This window comes from Somniosus microcephalus, chromosome 26 (genome assembly GCF_052327205.1).
Source record: "Somniosus microcephalus isolate GS21.2 chromosome 26, FLI_Smic_1.0, whole genome shotgun sequence".
NCBI lineage: Eukaryota > Metazoa > Chordata > Chondrichthyes > Squaliformes > Somniosidae > Somniosus > Somniosus microcephalus.
The window spans coordinates 56,118,859-56,138,944 of NC_141012.1; the positions used below are offsets into that span (position 1 = coordinate 56,118,859).

General features: G+C 51.6%; 1 protein-coding gene across 1 annotated transcript in view; it reads left to right on the forward strand.

Annotated features, from left to right (window-relative positions):
- Positions 1-20,086, forward strand: part of tespa1 (thymocyte expressed, positive selection associated 1) — a 203,269-nt gene that overhangs the window by 158,996 nt on the left and 24,187 nt on the right. Inside the window, exon 8 of the mRNA XM_085968213.1 lies at positions 9,298-9,393. Coding sequence (XP_085824339.1) covers positions 9,298-9,393 — 96 coding nt within the window. The remainder of the gene's footprint in view (positions 1-9,297; positions 9,394-20,086) is intronic.

The following is a 20,086-nucleotide window of genomic DNA, read 5'->3' on the forward strand; positions in this document are numbered from 1 at the left end:
CCTCAGCCTCCTCTGTTCCAAGGAAAACAGGCCCAGCCTATCCAGTCTTTCCTCATAGCTAAGATTCTCTACTCCCGGCAACATCCTTGTAAATCTCCTCTGTACCCTCTCTAGTGCAATCACATCTTTCCTGTAATGTGGTGACCAGAACTGCATGCAGTACTGTAGCTGAGGCCTAACTAGTGTTTTCTACAGTTGAAGCATAACCCCACTGCTCTTGTATTCTATGCCATGGCTAATAAAGGCAAACATTCCGTATGCCTTCTTAACCAGCTTATCTACTTGCCCTGCTACCTTCAGGGATCTGTGGGCATGCACTCCAAGGTCCCTTTGTTCCTCTACACTACTCAGTGTCCTACCATTTAATGTGTATTCCCTTTCCTTGTTAGCCCTCCTCAAATGCATTACCTCACACTTCTCCGGATTGAATTCCATTTGCCACTGTTCTGCCCACCTGACCAATTTATTGATATTTTCCTGCAGTCTACAGCTTCCTTCTTCAGTATCAACCACACAGCCGATTTTAGTATCATCTGCAAACTTCTTAATCATACCACCTATATTCAAGTCTAGATCATTAATATATACCACAAAAAGCAAGGGACCTAGTACTGAGCCCTGCGGAACCCCACTGGAAACAGCCTTCCAGTCACAAAAACACCCATCAACCATTACCCTCTGCTTCCTGTCTCCGAGCCAGTTTTGAATCCAACTTGACACTTTGCCCTGGATCCCATGGGCTTTTAACTTCCTGACCAGTCTGCCATGTGGAACCTTATCAAAAGCCTTGCTAAAGTCCATATGCACTACATCAAATGCACTACCCTCATCTACCCTCCTTGTTACCTCCTCAAAAAATTCAATCAAGTTTGTCAGACACGACCTTCCCTTAACAAATCCGTGCTGACTATCCTTGATTAATCCGTGTCTTTCTAAATGAAGATTTATCCTGTCCTTCAGAATTCTTTCCAATAATTTTCCCACCACTGAGGTTAGGCTGACTGGCCTGTAATTACTCAGTCTATCCTTTTCTCCCTTTTTAAACAAGGGTACCACATTAGCAGTCCTCCAGTCCTCCGGCACCACACCTGAAGCCATGGAGGATTGAAAAATGATGGTCAGGGCCTCTGCTGTTTCCTCTTTTGCTTCGCTTAACAGCCTGGGATACATTTCACCTGGGCCTACTGACATTTCCTGCCTCCACACAGAGATTACCCTCATGATCTCTAATGGGCCCTACCCTTTCTTTAGTTACCCTCTTACTCTTAATATATTTATAAAACATCTTTGGGTTTTCCTTGATTTTACTTGCCAAGAATTTTTCATGCTCTCTCTTTGCTTTCCTAATATTCTTTTTAATTGCACCCTGCACTTTCTGTACTCCTCTAAAGATTCTGCAGTGTTTAGCCCTCGGTATCTGTCATACGCCTCCCTTTTTTTCTTTATCCTACCCTAGACATCCAGGGGGCTCTAGATTTGTCTTTAAGGGCACATATTTGGTCTGAACCCTCCTGATCTCCTCCTTGAATGCCTCCCACTGCACTGACACTGATTTACCTTCAACTAGCTGTTTCCAGTCCACTATGGCTAAATCCCCTCTGAGCTTAGCAAAATTTGCTTTCCCCCAATTTAGAATTTTTATTCCTGGTCTATTCTTGTCCTTTTCCATAACTACCTTAAATCTAACTGAATTATGGTCACAAGCACCAAAATGCTCCCCCACTGATATGCTTTCTACCTGCCCAGCTTCATTCCCTTAAACTAACTCCAGAACCGCCCACTCTCTTGTTGGGCTTGCTACATACTGGCTAAAAAAGTCCTCCTGGATGCATTTTAAGAATTCCGCACCCTCTATACCCTTCACACTAATTTTATCCCAGTTAATATTGGGGTAGTTGAAATCCCCTGCTATTACTGCCCTATAGTTTTTACACTTCTCAGAAATTTGTCCACATATTTGTTCTTCTATCTCCGTCTCAGTATTTGGGGGCCTGTAGTACACTTAACTGTTGACTCTTAACTGTCCTCTGAAATGGCCTAGCAAGCCACTCAGTTGTACTAAACCACTACGAAACTGTAACCGGTGGGCTTTGGACATGACAAAGGCACATGCAGCCCAGTCAACCCTGTAATATCTGGGGACTTGTGCCAAATATGGGAGAGCCGTCCAACCGACTATTCAACCAGCCTGACCTCATCATACAGTGGTATGTAGTCGAGAGGGAGTGGCCCTGGGAATTCTCGACATTGATTCTGGATCCCATGAAGTCTCATGCCTTCAGGTCAAGCATGGGCAATGAAACCTCCTGCTGATTACCACCTACCACCTGCCCTCAGCTGATGAATCAGTACTCTGCCATGTTGAACACCATTTGAAAGAAGCACTGAGAGTAGCAAGGGCACAGAATGTACTCTGGGTGGGCCACTTCAATATCCATCACCAAGAGTGGCTCGGTAGCACCACTACTGACCGAGCTGGCCGAGTCCTGAAGGGCATAACTGCCAGTCTGGGCCTGCGACAGGTGGTGAGAGAACCAACACGAGGGAAAAACCTACTTGACCTCATCCTCACCAATCTACCTGTCGCAGATGCATCTGTCCTTGACAGCATTGGTAGCAGTGACCACCGCACAGTCATTGTGGAGACGAAGTCCCGTCTTCACACTGAGGACACCCTCCATTGTGTTGTGTGGCACTACCACCGTGATAAATGGGATAGTTTTGTGATGAAATATGCCATTCACCACTCACAGTATTCTCTGCCTGTGACGGTGGTTTAGTTTCAGTTTCATTTCCCTTACCTCAGTTCCGTTTCCTCACCATTGTATTGTATTGTAATGTATTGTGTGTAGGGCTCCGCCCATACCTGGCCCCTATGTAAGCTGGCTCAGCCTGCCTCGCATCCAGTACAGCAGACCTCTGGATGGAAGATACCGCTCCACTATGTGTTACCTTCTAAGTTAATAAAAGCCTTGTTTTGTTCCGCTAACATTGAGTCTCGGATTTATTGAGGCACATCAATTTTATTAACTTACTTTTCAACACAATGGATCAACTCTTGAAACCCGAACGTTTGGATTTGGACCAGCATGCTTCGGACGCATCGGCACGCTTCGGACACTGGTTTATGTGTATGGAATTCTTCCTGGACAATTCCGCAGCCGTCAAAGGCGCCACGGACGCTGCAAGTATGAAACTCGGAATCCTGCGGAATTGGGTAAGCCACCGGGTTTACCCCCTCATCCAAGACGCCGACACGTACCCGGCCGCCTGCGACATCTTAAAGGTGCATTACCAGCAGCCTACGAATGAGGTGTATACTAGGCATCTGCTCGCTACTCGCGCACAGCGACCTGGGGAATCGCTGGATGAGTTCCTAGGCACCCTGAAAATGCTTGGCAAAGACTGCAAGTGCCAAGATGTAAAAGCCGCAGTGTACACTGACGAGCTTGTTCATGATGCCTTTATCACAGGCCTCAGCTCCACTTACATCCGGCAGAGAATGCTGGAAAAAACGGGATTGGACCTGAAACAGGCTGTGGACACAGCGCGATCCCTGGATGTGGCCCAGAGAAACTCGGACGCCTACTCTTCAGCCCGCGCCGTCCACGCTGCCACGTGTGCACCAAGGGCGCCGCCATCTTGGAAGGCATCTTCCCCGCCCGGCAGCCCGACACCGTCGGGGCCCCGCTCTCCCCCCAGAAGCCCTACGACAGCCGCGACGCGTCGGGGACCCAACTGCTACTTCTGCGGGCAGCCGAAGCACACCAGAAACCTCTGCCCAGTGAAAGGCACCACCTGCTTTAAGTGCGGTAAGAAGGGGCACTTCGGGAAAGTGTGCAGAGGGAACACCGCCGGAAAACCCGCCACCGCCACGTGTGCGCCGTGGGAGCGGCCATCTTGGACGCCATCTTGCCCGACCTCATGGGGTCCGCCATCTTGTGAGCAGACAGCGTTGACGCCATCTTGTCTTGATCAGGGCCCTACAGTGGCATCGGTCACAGTGGACCAGACCAGGCCGCACCCGCTATCCAAATCAATGGTGGACATCGAGGTAAACGGGTGCGGGGTTAAATGTTTAATTGACAGTGGAAGCACGGAGAGTTATATCCACCCTGAACTGGCACAACAACTCTCCCTAAAGGTGGTCCCTACTCGGGGTACCATCTCTATGGCTGATAAAACCCAGACATCGACCATTATGGGTTACTGCACGGTACAATTGTCCGTTAACGGAACTGTATATGATAATTTTAAAGTACTAATCATGAAGAATCTATGTGCGAGCGTGATCTTGGGCCTGGATTTCCAGTGCAACCACCAAAGCATCACGCTCAAGTACGGTGGGTCCCAGCCGCCCCTCACAGTGTGCGGTCTGGCTACCCTGAAGGTAAAGCCGCCTTCGCTATTCGCGAACCTTACTCCCAACTGCCGGCCAATAGCGACCAAAAGCAGGAGGTACAGCTGGGAGGACAGGCGGTTTATCGCGACCGAGGTAGACAGGCTCCTGAAGGAGCGCATTATTGAACGCAGCAACAGCCCGTGGCGCGCCCAAGTGGTGGTGGTAAGGGGTAGCGAGAAGAAACGGATGGTGATCGACTATAGCCAAACGATCAACAGGTACACCCAACTAGACGCCTACCCGCTACCCCGCATATCAGAAATGGTGAACCAAATCGCCCAATACCGGGTGTTCTCCACCATCGACCTCAAGTTAGCGTACCACCAGCTCCCTATCAGACCAAAGGACCGCCCGTACACCGCCTTCGAGGCGAACGGACGCCTCTACCAATTCCTCAGAGTCCCCTTTGGGGTGACGAATGGGGTCTCGGTCTTCCAGAGGGAGATGGACCGCATGGTCGATGACCACCACTTGCAGGCAACCTTCCCCTACCTCAACAACGTCACCATCTGCGGTCACAACCAGCATGATCACGACTCGAACCTCGAGAGGTTCCTGAAAACCGCACAAAAACTCAACCTCACCTACAATGAGGACAAGTGCGTTTTCAACACCACGCGCCTCTGCATACTAGGCAGCGTGGTGGAGAATGGGGAAATCGGACCAGACCCCGACCGATTGCGCCCCCTACGGGAGCTGCCCCTGCCCAACACTCCCAAAGCACTGAAAAGGTGCCTGGGGTTATTTTCTTATTATTCCCAATGGGTCCCCAACTACTCCGACAAAGCCCACCCCCTCTTGAAAGCATCCTCTTTTCCGCTCTCTGCTGAGGCCCACGCCGCCTTCAAAAGCATTAAGCAGGATATTGAGCGGGCCACGCTACAGGCAGTGGACGAGAACACTCCATTTCAAGTGGAAAGTGATGCATCTGACTTTGCCTTGGCGGCCACCCTCAACCAGGCGGGGCGGCCCGTAGCTTTCTTCTTGAGGATCCTCCAAGGGCCCGAGATCAGACACTCCTCCGTGGAAAAGGAGGCCCAAGCCATTGTGGAGGCAGTGCGCCACTGGCGCCACTACCTAGCCGGCAAACGCTTCACCCTACTTACCGACCAGCGGTCGGTAGCGTTTATGTTCAATAATAAACAGAGGGGGAAGATTAAAAATGATAAGATTCTTAGGTGGCGGATCGAGCTCTCCACCTTCGATTATGACATCATTTACCGGCCAGGGGCCCTTAACGAATCCCCTGACGCCCTCTCACGAGGGATGTGTGCCAGCGCCACCGGGGATCGGCTACAGACCCTCCACAACGACCTCTGCCACCCAGGGGTCACGCGGCTGTTCCACTTCATAAAGTCCCGCAACTTACCCTACTCGATTGAGGAAGTTCGGTCTCTGACCAGGAACTGCCGCACTTGCGCTGAGTGCAAGCCTCGGTTCTACCGCCCAGATAGAGCCCACTTAATCAAAGCTACACGGCCCTTTGAGCGGCTCAGCTTAGATTTCAAGGGCCCCCTCCCGTCCGTCGACCGCAATGTTTACTTCCTGAACATTGTGGACGAATACTCCCGGTTCCCATTCGCCTTCCCCTGCCCAGACATGACCAGCGCCACGGTCATTAAATGCCTCAACAGCCTGTTCTGCCTGTTCGGTATGCCGAGCTACATCCATACGGATAGGGGGGCGTCCTTCATGAGTGTCCAGGGGGCTCGCCACGAGCCGTACCACCAGCTACAACCCCCGGGGTAACGGTCAAGTGGAGCGAGAGAATGGGACAGTATGGAAAGCAGTCACTCTAGCTCTAAGGACCAAGGGCCTCCCTATCTCCCGCTGGCAGGAAGTCCTCCCAGATGTGCTCCATTCGATACGGTCGCTATTGTGTACTGCCACTAATGCCACGCCTCATGAACGAATGTTTGTCTTTCCCCGGAAATCCACCTCAGGCGTAGCCATGCCGTCATGGCTCTCCACCCCAGGTCCGGTATTCGTGCGAAGGCATGTGAGGGGCCACAAGACGGACCCTCTCGTGGAGTCAGTGCACCTACTCCACGCCAACCCCCAATACGCATATGTCCGGCACGCCGACGGAAGGGAGGACACCGTGTCCATAAAAGACGTCGCCCCAGCCGGTAATGACAACAACCACGACAACAGCAGCAACAACGATCACAGCAACTCTTACCCACCCACTACTTACCCACCCACTACTCTTTCATCACCCCCGGAAGAACATCGACCAACGGTACCCCCACCAACTACCCCTTCAACAACCCTGGCGGCACCCCTGGCAGAGACCCAGGAGGCCACCGGGGACACCCAGCCGACACCCGCGGCACCACAACAGCCACGTCGGTCACAGAGGACTATCAAACCCCCGAACAGACTAAATCTATAGAAGGGGTGAATGTGATGAAATATGCCATTCATCACTCACAGTATTCTCTGTCTGTGACGGTGGTTTAGTTTCAGTTTCATTTCCCTTACCTCAGTTCCGTTTCCTCACCATTGTATTGTATTGTAATGTATTGTGTGTAGGGCTCCGCCCATACCTGGCCCCTATGTAAGCTGGCTCAGCCTGCCTCGCATCCAGTACAGCAGACCTCTGGATGGAAGATACCTCTCCACTATGTGTTACCTTCTAAGTTAATAAAAGCCTTGTTTTGTTCCGCTAACATTGAGTCTCGGATTTATTGAGGCACATCAAGATTCAGAACAGATCTAACAGCTCAAAGCTCGGCATCCATGAAGCGCTGTGGGCCATCAGCAACAGCAGAATTGTATTCCATCATAATCTGTAACCTTATGGTCCAGCATATCCCTCACTCTACCATTACGGTCAAGCCAGGTTCAACGCTGGTTCAATAAGGAGTGTAGAAGAACATGCCAGGAGCAGCACCAGGCATACCTAAAAATGAGGTGGCAACCTGGGGATGCTGCAACACAGGACTACATGCATGCTAAAAAGCAGAAGCAGCATGCTATAGACAGAGCTAAGCGATCCCACAATCAACGGATCAGATCAAAGCTCTGCAGTCCTGCCACATCCAGTCGTGAATGGTGGTGGACCATTAAACAACTAACGGGAGGAGGAGGCTCCAAGAATATCCCCATCCTCAATGATGGTGGAGCCCAGCACGTGAGTGCAAAAGACAAGGCTGAAGCGTTTGCAACCATCTTCCGCCTGAAGTGCCGAGTGGATGATCCATATCGGCCTCCTCCAGAGGTCCCCACCATCACAGAAGCCAGTCTTCAGCCAATTCGATTCACACCACGTGATATCAAGAAACGGCTGAGTGCACTGGATACAGCAAAGGCTATTGGCCCTGACAACATCCCAGCTGACGTGCTGAAGGCTTGTGCTCCAGAACTAGCCGCGCCTCTAGCCAAGATGTTCCAGTACAGCTACAACACTGGCATCTATCCAATAATGTGGAAAACTGCCCAGGTATGTCCTGTCCACAAAAAACAGGACAAATCCAATCCAGCCAATTACCGCCCCATCAGTCTACTCTCAATCATCAGTAAAGTGATGGAAGGTGTCATCGACAGTGCTATCAAGCGGCACTTACTCACCAATAACCTGCTCACCGATGCTCAGTTTGGGTTCTGCCAGGACCACTTGACTCCAGACCTCATTACAACCTTGGTCCAAACATGGACAAAAGAGCTGAATTCCAGAGGTGAGGTGCCTTGACAGCAAGGCAGCATTTGACCGAGTGTGGCATCAAGGAGCCCTAGTAAAACCGAAGTCAATGGGAATCAGGGGGAAAACTCTCCACTGGCTGGAGTCATACCTAGCACAAAGGAAGATGGTTGTGGTTGTTGGCGGGCAATCATCTGAGCCTCAGGTCATCGCTGCAGGAGTTCCTCAGGGCAGTGTCCTAGGCCCAACCATCTTCAGCTGCTTCATCAATGACCTTCCCTCCATCATAAGGTCAGAAGTGGGGATGTTTGCTGATGACTGCACAGTGTTCAGTCATGCACAACTCCTCAGATAATGAAGCAATCCATTCCCGCATGCAGCATGAAGACCTGGGTGACATTCAGGCTTGGGCTGGTAAGTGGCAGGTAACATTCGCGCCATGTAAGTGCCAGGCAATGACTATCTCCAACAAGAGAGAGCCTAACCACCGCCCCTTGACATTCAACGGTATTACCATCACTGAATCCCCCACCATCAACACCCTGGGGCTCGCCATTGACCAGAAACTTAACTGGACCAGCCACATAAATACTGTGGCAACAAGAGCAGGTCAGAGGTTAGGTATTCTGCGGCGAGTGTCTCACCTCCTGACTCCCCAAAGCTGTTCCACCATCTACAAGGCACAAGTCAGGAGTGTGATGGAATACTCTCCACTTGCCTGGATGAGTGCAGCTCCAACAACACTCAAGAAGCTCGACACCATCCAGGACAAAGTAGCCCAATTGATTGGCACCCCATCCACCACCTTAAACATTCACTCCCTCCACCACCGGTGTACCATGGCTGCAGTGTGTACCATCGACAAGATGCACTGCAGCAACTCACCAAGGCTTCTTCGGCAGCACCTCCCAAACCCACGACCTCTTCCACTTAGGAGGACAAGGGCAGCAGACACATGGGAACACCACCACCTCCAAGTTCCCCTCCAAGTCACATATCATCCCGACTTGGAAATATATCGCCGTTCCTTCATTGTCGCTGGGTCAAAATCCTGGACCTCCCTCCCTAACAGCACTGTGGGAGTACCTTCACCACAAGGACCGCAGCGGTTCAAGAAGGAGGCTCACCACCACCTTCTCAAGGTCAATTCGGGATGGGCAATAAATGCTGGCCTTGCCAGAGATGCCCACATCCCATGAATGAATAAAAAAAGATCCTTGTGCCAACACTAACCCTGTCTGTTGTCATTCAGCAGTTCCCAGGTCATCAAGCGTCAGCAGATCTTTCAGATGGGCAGGAGCAAGGCCTCTACCAGTGTCTCTGATGGCACAGTTGGAACGGTTTCTAGGTAAGAGAATGTTACTTGCCATCTCCATGCCATCTTCTATTTATAATGAGTAATGAGCCTGAATTAGTCAACAATCTAATGCTGAGGGAACACCGAGCTCACAGTGACCATAACGTGATGGGATTCGATATTAGGTTTGAGAGGGGGAGGGGGAGGGGGAGTCACGAACCATGGTTTTAAATTCAGGTGAGGCTGACTGTGGAGGGATGAGGCAGGAATTGACCACAATAGACTGGGCAGACCTGTTAACAGATATAACTACCGATGAACAGTGGGAGGTGTTCAAAGAAGTATTTGGTAGAATATAAGACCTGTACATACCTCTAAAGGGCAAGAGCTCTACTGTGTAATTAAACAAACCTGGTCAATAACAGAAGTGAGAGATAGTATAAAACTAGAAGAAGGGGCTTATACACAGGCAAAGAGCAGTAGAGATCCCGCGGACTGGGGGATATATAAAGAACAGCGAATGGATACAAAGAAAGTGGTAAGAGCCACATAAAGGGAATGTGAGAGAAAAGCTTGCGAGGGATATCAGGGACAACAATAAAGGACGATGAAATTCGGCACCTTAGCGGCGGCTGGTAAGGCCGGTTTCAGAGGAAAATTGGCAGCCGCTCCGCTTTCGCCCACTTCCGGTGGGTCCCGCGGCAGCCACCATTCTTGGGCGGGTCAGCAGGGCAGCCGTCGCCTGCGTTCACTAGAGAAATGATAATGAGGCAAATGGTGATGTCAGTGAGTGTGTAACGCTGATTTGATGCACAATCTGCCATTTTGGACCTCGCCGCTCCATTTAACGCCTTCTCCTAATCGCGACCAGCTGACCGTGCGTTCAGCAGCAGGAAGGACCCCCACCTGTGCTAGTTAAAGCGATCAGCAACAACTTGCAGCTGATGTGCTCTTTGATTTATACCGGCTCTGTGTAAGTTTCTGCAACTGTTTGCAGCTTTCCCAGTTATTTGATGTTGGTGAGGTCACAGGGAGCATTGCTGCAAGTGGAGAACGCCTTGCTTCTCATTTAAAGGCTTCTGCTCACACCACTTGCTCCCAGTCATGGGGCCCTGCTTGCAGTCCCCCTCTCGCTCGAGTATGACAGGTAGATGGAGCAGAGGCAGCGAAGAAGAGGACAAGATGCTCACAGAGGGAGGAGGAGCAGGAGGGGCAGGAGGGCTCTCAGCAGGCGGTCTTACCCACATCGGGTCTTCCGAGAGCACTTCTCCTACCTGCACTGTATTAGGAGGCTCCGCTTCACCAAGGAGGTGATTACAGAACTCTGCCACCCCCTGGAACCAGACCTGCAGCCTCAGAACAGGGCGACCACGGCTCTCCCAGTGGCCCTCAAGGCCACCGTGGCCAACAACGTTTTCACCACGAGATCCTTCCAGTCCGGAGCAGGAGAGATGGCTAACATCTCCCAGTTCACCGCCAAGCAGCATCCAGGAGGTCACAGAGGCTCTGGACACCAGGAGGAGTGTCAGCTGGGGCTCAGTGGGCAGCACTCTCTCAGTGGGAGGGGCTAGGAGTGAGCCAGGTGTTACTGGTTGCCTAATTGCAGCTGGAGGGAGTTTTGTAAAAAGTTGCTGGTGGGTTTAGGGGTTTTGTTTTCAGGTTTTAGGGCCTTTTTGGCCCACAAAAAACAGCCAGATGGCTGCTGAGGGGCCGGGCCCCTCGGAGGACAGTGTTCCCGAGAGGAAATTAATTAGGTAAGAAACTGTGGTGGGAAAGGAATAAAGAAGGCCCAAAGATTTGGGCCGGGACCCCAGGAGGTTTGGTAAAGAAAACACGGTGGTGGTGCAGTGTGAGGATAAGAAGATTCGAGCCTGGGATATAATCCAGGTGGTTCATGAGGACTGTGGCGAGGGAAGCTGCTTTGCCTGCCGACCAAAGCCGAATGTGGGATTTGAGGTGACGGTCAGTGGCCGTGAGGAGGTGGAAAAACTGCTACTCAGTCTGAAAGTTGGTGAGAAATTCTTGGAGGTGACTCTGCTATATTCAGAGGAGGTGGTGGTTTCATTTTTGAACTTGCCAGTGTACATTGAGGACGAAGTGCTGAGCAAAAAGTTGGAGTCGTGGGACATTAAAATCTGTTCTGAAATAAAGAGGAGGTACTATCCGGGAACACGGGTAGCAGACGGAACCTGGTATGTAAAGGTGCGGTTCCCAGAGGGGGTGAGGTCTTTGCCGTACAGTATGAAGTTCGAGACACTGGAAGGAGTGCAGTACTTTCGTGTGCTGCACGTTAACCAAGTAAATGTGTGCTATTATTGTCTGGGACATGGCCATCTCGTAAGAAACTGTCCAGATTTGTATTGTTACAATTGCGGTGAGTCGGGACATATCGCTCGGAGCTGCAAGGCGGAGAGCTGTGGGGTGTGTCACAAAGGCCCCACTCGCTGTGAGTGTGTGGCAGAAGGGAGCGATATGAGTGATGAGGAGATGGGAGAAGGAGAAGGAGATGAGAGTGGAATGGCCGGAGGAGCGGTGCAGTCGGAGGACACAGCTGGTAAAATGAAGGAGAAAGGAGCACAGGAAGAGGCAGAGGATGGCGGAGCGGAGGACAGGATGGAGATGGCGGAAAACACGCCGAGTGCTGTGGAGGGGAACAAAGACAGCAGCGGGCAGCGAGGGTCGAGTGCAGACTCGAGCCTTAGTGTGGTTCGGCTCCCCCTGGGGAGTCTGGTGGCTGCGGGGGGGGAGGAGGCGGGAGCGGGGTGTGTGGTGGATGTGGGTGCTCCGGGGAGAGGCGGGGAGTCGAATATCTTGGTGAGTGGGAGGGGGCAGGATGGGGAAAGGGAGCAAGAGGCAGGAGCCTTAAAGGGACAGCAGGATGGGATCGGCGATAGAGACGTCAGAAGGGAACAATTCAGGTGTGCCATTGTCCCATGGAGAGAGGGAACAGGGTGCAAGGGTCAGAGGTGGAGACGTGGTCGAAGGGAGCGGCACAGTGGGAGAAACTGCGATAGCAGGAGGACTCTCTATGGGAGATGAAGCATCTGACGGGGAGCAGGATTATGTATCGGACGGGGAGCAGGCACAGGGGGTTACAGAAGAGCTTGAGAGTGAGGAATTAGAGGGGGACAGAGACATGGAAGTCGGGGGTGGGGTGGCATCATGTGGAAAGGGAAAGGTTAGTGAGGGGCAGAAGGAGGGAGGAAGGGCAGCTCCTGGGCCCAAACTTAATGCAAGGAAGAGGCTGAAACAGCAGGGAAAGTTTAAACAGGAGGGGAAAAAGAGTCGGAAGCTGCAGGAAAAAACAACAGCTGCCCGAGAAGTTGGGAAGGAGCATGTGAGGAGGGAAGGGCCACAGATTAAATGATGGGGAGATTATCAGGCATACTTCCCTTCTTTGGAGCCATGATTACATTGGTCTCGATTAATGTGAACGGACTGAGGGGTGAGAAGAAATTGCAGCAGTTGTTGCAGGGTTTTAAAGGTACAGACTTGTTGTGCCTGCAAGAAACCTTTTGGGATGAGGATATCCTAGAAAGAGTTCAGAAGGTTTGGAAGGGAGAGGTGTTTGCAAGTTGTGCAAACAATAACCGTAGAGGGGTGGCTGTTCTGGTGAGTCCATCCATAAAAGAGAACGTTGCCTTGATGGACAAGGATGCTGAGGGGAGATTTTTATGGCTAAGGGTAAAAATGGAGGGATTTAATTGCGATCTCTTTAATATCTATGCACCGAACAACCATTGCAAGCGTTGTGAGTTTTTTCGGGGGTTATTCACTGAAGCGGCAGAGGTGGAAAATCCTTGTATAGTGGGGGATTTTAATGTATTTTCACTTAGGATGGACATTTCAGCACAGATGACCTTTAAGGATGATAACTCCAGAGGGATGATTGTAAAAATGATGGCAAATTTAAATTTGAGAGACTTATGGAGGGACCGGAACCCCATAAAAAGGGAGTTCTTCAGATCAGGTTGGGTGGGTGATGTTTTAAAACAGAGCCGAATAGATTTTGGCCTAGAAATTGGGTATAGCCCCGCTTGGGGCGGTAGAATTGGCGCTGCGCAAATTTTATAGCCAGACGCAACTTATCGCCACCTCGCGCGATATTGGGTTGCAGCGCCCCTAAAGGTGATTGCGGCGCAAAATCAGGCATTACACAGGGCTCCTAAGGCGCTAACTCAGCGGCGCTACTCAATATCGGCACAGGTGGGCGCAGCGCAGGTGCTGTCAATAATCGATGACCACGAGACTTTCAGGCGCTGGCCAGCTCTTAAAGGGGTGGGTCAGTAAGGATTAGCAGCCACACTCTGCGACTTGTAGGCCTCAAAATCGGAGCTGGCCATTCTGTGGCGTTACAAACTTTGAGAAGATGGAGAGGGTGAGGCAGAGAGCGGAGCGCTTCACCAATGGGGCACTGGATGAATTGGTGGGCGCAGTGGAGCGCCGGCGAGATGTGCTGTACCCCGACAATGGCAGGAGGCCTAATCAGAAGGAATACCGAAGAGCTTGGAGGGAAGTTTCTCAGAAGGTCAACTCCAACAGCACCAGGAGCCCTGTGCAATGCAGGAAAAAATTCAACGACCTCACTCGGGTCGTCAGGGTGAGTGGTGTTTCGGCAATCTTCTTCATCCCTCCATCTGCACCTGACTTTATGGCCAGAGGGTGCGCGATGCCCCATTGGCCATCTGTCAGCAAGCACCCATGGCCCTTTCTGGGAACACACATGCACATTAAACTCAGGGCATCATGTAAGGGCTAGTCCTCCATGGGGGGCATGAGATGACAACTCAGGGCATCATGTAAGGGCTATTCCACCATGGGGGACATGAGATGACAGCTCAGGGCATGATGTAAGGGCTATTCCACCATGGGGGACATGAGATGACAGCTCAGGGCATCATGTTTCATCACTTCCCGTCCTTTCTCCTGCAGGCCAAGCTGGCCAGGAACCACAAAGAGCAGCTTCCGACCGGAGGAGGACCTCCTCGCCTCCAGACCCTCACGGACCTCGAGGAGAGAGTTCACCAGATTGTTGTAGGCTGGATGACTGGACCTGTCACCACTGGAGCTGCCGATCCCATTGTGCACAGCGATGGTAAGGTCATCACCTTTTTGATCTGTCTCCTTCCACTTGTTCCCCCCACCAGCATGCTTTTCACTCTGGACCCATGTCATAGCATTGCAGCAATCTTGCATCCCTTGCTGCCATCCTGTCCTTTCGCTAAAGCCACTCTTCAACCTCCCTGCTTTCAGATGCTGCATCACCAGCTCGGGAGACGGGCCCTCAAGCTGCCAGTGCCACTGACTCTGGAGGCGACCAGCAGGAGGAAGCCGGACCATCCGTGCCAGCCTCAGGCGAGCCAGCCCATCTGGAGACTGGGGATAGTACTTCCCTGGAGGGAAGCGGGGGGGTGGCTCTGATGAGGAACCAGTTCCAGGAACCAGCGGGCTGCAGCAACGCAAGGGGGGTAGGGAAGCTCAGGGGCCGTCTCCCCGGAGGGCGAGTCAGGCCACAATGACTGCTGCACAGAGCGCGGAAGAGGTGCGGTCCCTCGCTGAAATGAGCACCCAGGCTCGGCTCAGGCACACTGAGCTGATGGCTGCAGTGGCAAGGATGCCTGAATCTGTCGAGACGCTGGCAAGGAGTGTCCAAGACTTCGGGGCAGCACAGGCAAGGAGTGCATAGGACTTCGGGGCAGCACAAGCAAGGAATGCGCATGACTTTGGGGCAGCACTGGAAAGAACTGTCCAGGACTTCGGGGCATCACTGGAAAGGACTGTCCCGGCCTTCAGCGAAGCACTGGAAAGGACTGTCCAGGGCTTCACCGAAGCACTGGCACCTGCCATGCAAGTGCTGAGTGCTGCCACGCAGTCACTCGCTGGCCTCATGCAGACGCAGATGGAGGCCACGCGAGCACTGACTGCTGCCAACCTCGATGGATCAGGCAGGATTACCCGGGGCCCTTGCAGCACCACAGCAGGCCGTCAATCTGTGGACCAGCCGATTGGGGCACATGCTGCGGTGCTGCCCCGTCAGAGTGCCAGTGTGTCGGCTGAGCACGGAGCAGGTGTCCGCTCTCAGGATGTCAGCATTCCTGATGCCACCACTGGGACGTCTCCACTGCAGCTGCCACCACCTGCAGGACAGACTGCTTCCACCCATGCACAGTTGGAGCAGAGGGCCCGGGCCCTCCAAGCCCAGAGGTCGTCTAGGCCGTCCCTCAGGGGCTTCTGTGCTTTCGGACACTCAGCAGGCGTCCCCCAGCCTTGATGCAGCCACTGGGGTCCAATTACGGAGGAGCTGCAGGGAGGGAAGGGGCCGATCTCGTAAAAGAAGTAGATCACCATCAAGGGGTAAAGAGTAGAGGGAGCTGCTGAGACGTCTTATTTGTAGAATTCAAGGCCGTGTGCATCTGCTGTGAATGTTAGTAATGTTTTGGGTAGTCTGGCGGGTTTGCGAGACAGTTATGTGTTATTTCATTAGTTATGCTTTCGGTTGCCATTGCTTTGTCATGTTGGAAGAAAGCACATTTTTGAAAATAAAGAAAAGGTTTTATTTACAATGGTCATCTACACTATTTGCAATCATTCTGGCCTTCATGGGCTTTGGGTGACCCAGACGGTTCTCTCCCAATGACACCAAGCAGTCCGTCAGAGGGGCCTAGAACCGACCCCTTATGAGCGTCTGACGGACGGCCCTTCCAGTTTCTGGAACCCTCCCGCCTTCCTCCTCCTCCTCCTCCTCCTCCTCCTCTTCCTCTGCTGGTCCTTCAAGGTCAGCTGGCATTGGCTGGGTGCGTTGGATGGCGAGATTGTGGAGCATGCAGCAGACAACGACGACGTGGGCGACTCGCTCTGGCGAGTACTGCAGGGTGCCCCCTGAATGGTCAAGACAGCGGAACCGTTGCCTGAGCACACCGATTGTGTGCTTCACAATGTTCCACGTCGCCTGATGGCTGGCGTTGTACTGCTCCTCTGCCGGGGTGCTGGGCGAGCGGAGCGGGGTCATAAGCCAGGGGCACAGAGGATAGCCCTTGTCTCTGAGAAGCCAGCCTCGTGGGTGAGCTGGGGCCTCGAAAAGGTCTGCCACTGAGGTCTGTCGCAGGATGAAAACGTCTTGGCTGCTGCCAGGGTATTGTGCGTTGACCGCGAGGATCAGCTGCCGGTGGTCACAGACCAGCTGTACATTGAGGGAGTGGAACCCCTTGCGGTTGCGGAACTCCTCGGGATTATGTACAGGCGCGCGCAAAGCCACGTGCGTACAGTCAATGGCGCCCTGCACCATGGGGAAGTCAGCTATTGCCGCGAAGCCCTGTGCACGCTCTCACTGCTTCTCTGGTGTCAAAGGGAATTAGATGAATTGCCGCCTCCTCTTATATAGGGCATCTGTAACTTGGCGGATGCAGCAATGCACCACAAACTGGGAAATGTTAGCAATTTCCCCAGTTGCTGCCTGAAACGAGCCGCTGGCAAAGAAATTCAGGGCTACAGTAACCTTTACAGCCACCGACAGAGAGGTCCTGCACCGTATCTTCGGCTGCAAATCGTCCTGAAGCAGGTGGCACAGCTCAGTCATCACCTCCTTGTGGAATCGCAGCCTTCTGACACACTGCTCCTCCGACATGTTGTGGTAGGAGAACTGCTGCCTGAAAACCCTCGCCGCGTAAGGTCTGCAGTGGCGACGTCTGTTGGCCCTCCCCCGTCTGGCCACTCCTGGCCCTCTCTCCCTCCGTCTCTGTGCCCTCTCAACATGGTCGACCAGCAGGACGTTCCCCTCCAGAGCAGCCCCCATAATAAGAGCGAACAAGGTCAAGGTTGTAATGTCTCACCAGCAGCAAGGTAATGTTCACAGGGCTGACGGTCCTCTGGCACCGCTGGCTGAATGGCAATAAGGCTCTCCCACTGCAGCTCTGCAACTCTCTGAAACCAACCAACAAGTTGCGCTCTCGAAATGGCTGACGTTTTGATAACAGTGCCGTCCCCTTTAAAGAGCACCCCCCTAGCCCGAGAATGCCTGGGGAACGTTCCAGTGAGCTGTCACTATTAGTGCCAGGCGGAACGGAGGCGGGCGCCACTCAATTTCTGGTCCGGGGCGCCAAAAAGGCGTTGCACACTGAAATGACGTCATGAGCAGCCTGCGCCTGCGAGCGGACGCTAAGAGTTTGTGCCGGCGCTAGATGCATGCTCAATATGGGGCGAGGCGCTAGGCTCCCTGCGCCCGCCCAGAAATTGGCTAGCGCCCCACTTCTCAGCCTCTTTAGGCGTTAATCGGTGGCGCAACCAACTGAATTTCTCCCCCTTTGTGTTAATGCAGGAATGGTTAAGTTCTGAGGTGATGGAGATTTATTATAAAAAAGTATTTTTTAGTGATCACTCGGCTTTGGTTCTTAGAATTAGGAACAGCAGAGTTAAGATCGGTTCAGGGGTGTGGATTTTAAACAATCAATACCTAAAATAAATTGCTTATAAAAAAGGGATTATAAATATAATAAAGGATGCTCGGAAGGAACCTTTGTTCTTGAAAGAAAGAAGTGTTTGGTGGGATAATTCCAAATGTGAGGTAAAAGTTTTTTCGGTACGTTATGGGAAAAAGAGGGCGACAGCTAACCAGCGTCGAGAAGAGAATATAAATAAAAGGTTTACGGATGTCTGTAAAGCAGTTGACGGAGGGGATAAGGGAGCGGAGACTAAGTTCCGGGTGCTAAAGGAAGAGTGGGAATTATTGCAAGCTGAAAAATGCAAAGGGGCCATTCTCCGTGCAAAGGCTAGAGATGCATTGGAGGGCGAAAGATGCACTAGATATTTTCTAGAGCAAGAAAAGCTGTGACAGAGATTATCGTTAATTGAAGAGTTGAAGGTTGGGGAGAAGATCATTCATGAAAGTGGGGAGATTTTAGAGACGGCTAGCAGCTTTTATCAGTACTAAAGAAGACATTTCCAATTTGGCAATGGAGAAGGTTACTGCTTTTATTGAAGAGGGCTTAAAGGAGGATGAGAGAAGCATGTGTGACAAAGAAGTAGGATTAGCGGAAATAAAAGTAGCAATAAGTGGAATGAAGGGGGGGGAAAGCCCAGGGTCCGATGGACTATGTACAGAATTTTATAAAGAATTTTGCGAGATTTTAAGTCCATTGCTCTTAGAAGTTTTTAAGGAAATTAAAATTGAGGGAAGCCTGACCCCATCTATGAGGAGAGGGATCATAAGCTTAGCTTATATAAAAATAAAGGGGATAGACGGGATCTGAAGAATTGGAGGCCCATCACATTATTTAATGTGGATTATAAGATCTTGGCGAGGGTTATGGCAAATCGTTTGAAGGAGGTGTTACCGCAGATAGTTTGGCCCTCTCAGTCCGATGGAGTCATAGGCCGGGACATCGCAGACTCTGTGGTCTCAATCCGAGATGCGATAGAGCTCATGGAAGAGAGTGGGAGGGAGGCTTATGTATTAAAGATAGATCAAGAGAAAGCCTTTGATCGGGTCTAATAGACCTAATAGAGGTTTTCAAGATGATGAGAGGTTTTGATAGAGTAGAGAGAGAAAGGCTATTCCCTCTGGTGAGTGGGTCAATAACCAGAGGTCACAGATTCAAAATCATTGACAAACAATATAGAGGGGAGATGAGGAGAAATGTTTTCACTGAACTGTTGGGATCGGGAACGCTCGACCTGAGCAGGTGGTGGAAGCTGATTCATCAATAATTTTAAAAGGGAGTCGGACGGTTCTGGAGGATGAGGAACTCACAGGATTACAGACATAAAGCGGGGATGTGGAACTGAGCACCACTGCTCGTTCAAAGAGCCGGCACAGGCACGATGGGCCGAATGGCCTCCTTCTGTGCTGTAATCATAGTCACAGAGTCATAACGGCACATGAGGAGGCCATTCAGCCCATCGAGTCCATGCCGGCTCTCCGTGGAGCAATCCAGTCAGTCCCATTCCCCCGCTCTATCCCCGTAGCCCTGCAAGTTGATTTCCCTCAAGTGCCTATCCAGTCTCCCCTTGAAAACATTGAGTGTCTCCACTTCCACCACTTCCGTCAGCAGCGAGTTCCAGGTCATCACCACTCACGGTGGAAAAAGTTTTTTCCCACATCCCCCCTGTATCTCTTGCCCAAAACCTTAAGTCTGTGTCCCCGAGTCCTTGTACCATCAATTAGTGGGAACACCCTTTCCCCGTCTAGCCTATCCAAACCCGTCATAATCTTGTCCACCTCTATCAAATCACCCCGCAACCTCCTTTGCTGTAATGAAAACAAATCCAGCTTCTTCAACCTGTCCTTGTAGCTAAGATCCCCCATCCCCGGAACCATTCTGGTAAATCACCTCTGCACCTTCTAAAGGGCCTTCACATCCTTCCTAAAGTGTGGTGACCAGAACTGGACGCAATACTCCAGTTATGGCCTAACCAGCGCTTTATAATGGTTCAGCATAACTTCTCTACTTTTGTACTTAATATCTCTATTTATGAAGCCCAAGATCCCATATGTTTTGCTAACCACTCTCTCAATATGTCCCGCCACCTTCAGGGACCTATGCACATTAACTCCCAGGTCCCTCTCTTTAAAACTGCATATTGCCTCTCCCTGTTCCTTCTGCCAAAATGCATCACCTCTCACTTCTCTGTATTAAATTCCATCTGCCACCTGTCTGCCCATTCTGCGAGCCTTTCTATGTCCTGTTGCAGTCGATTGGTATCATCCTCACTGTTTGCCACACCCCCAAGTTTGGTGTCATTGGCAAAT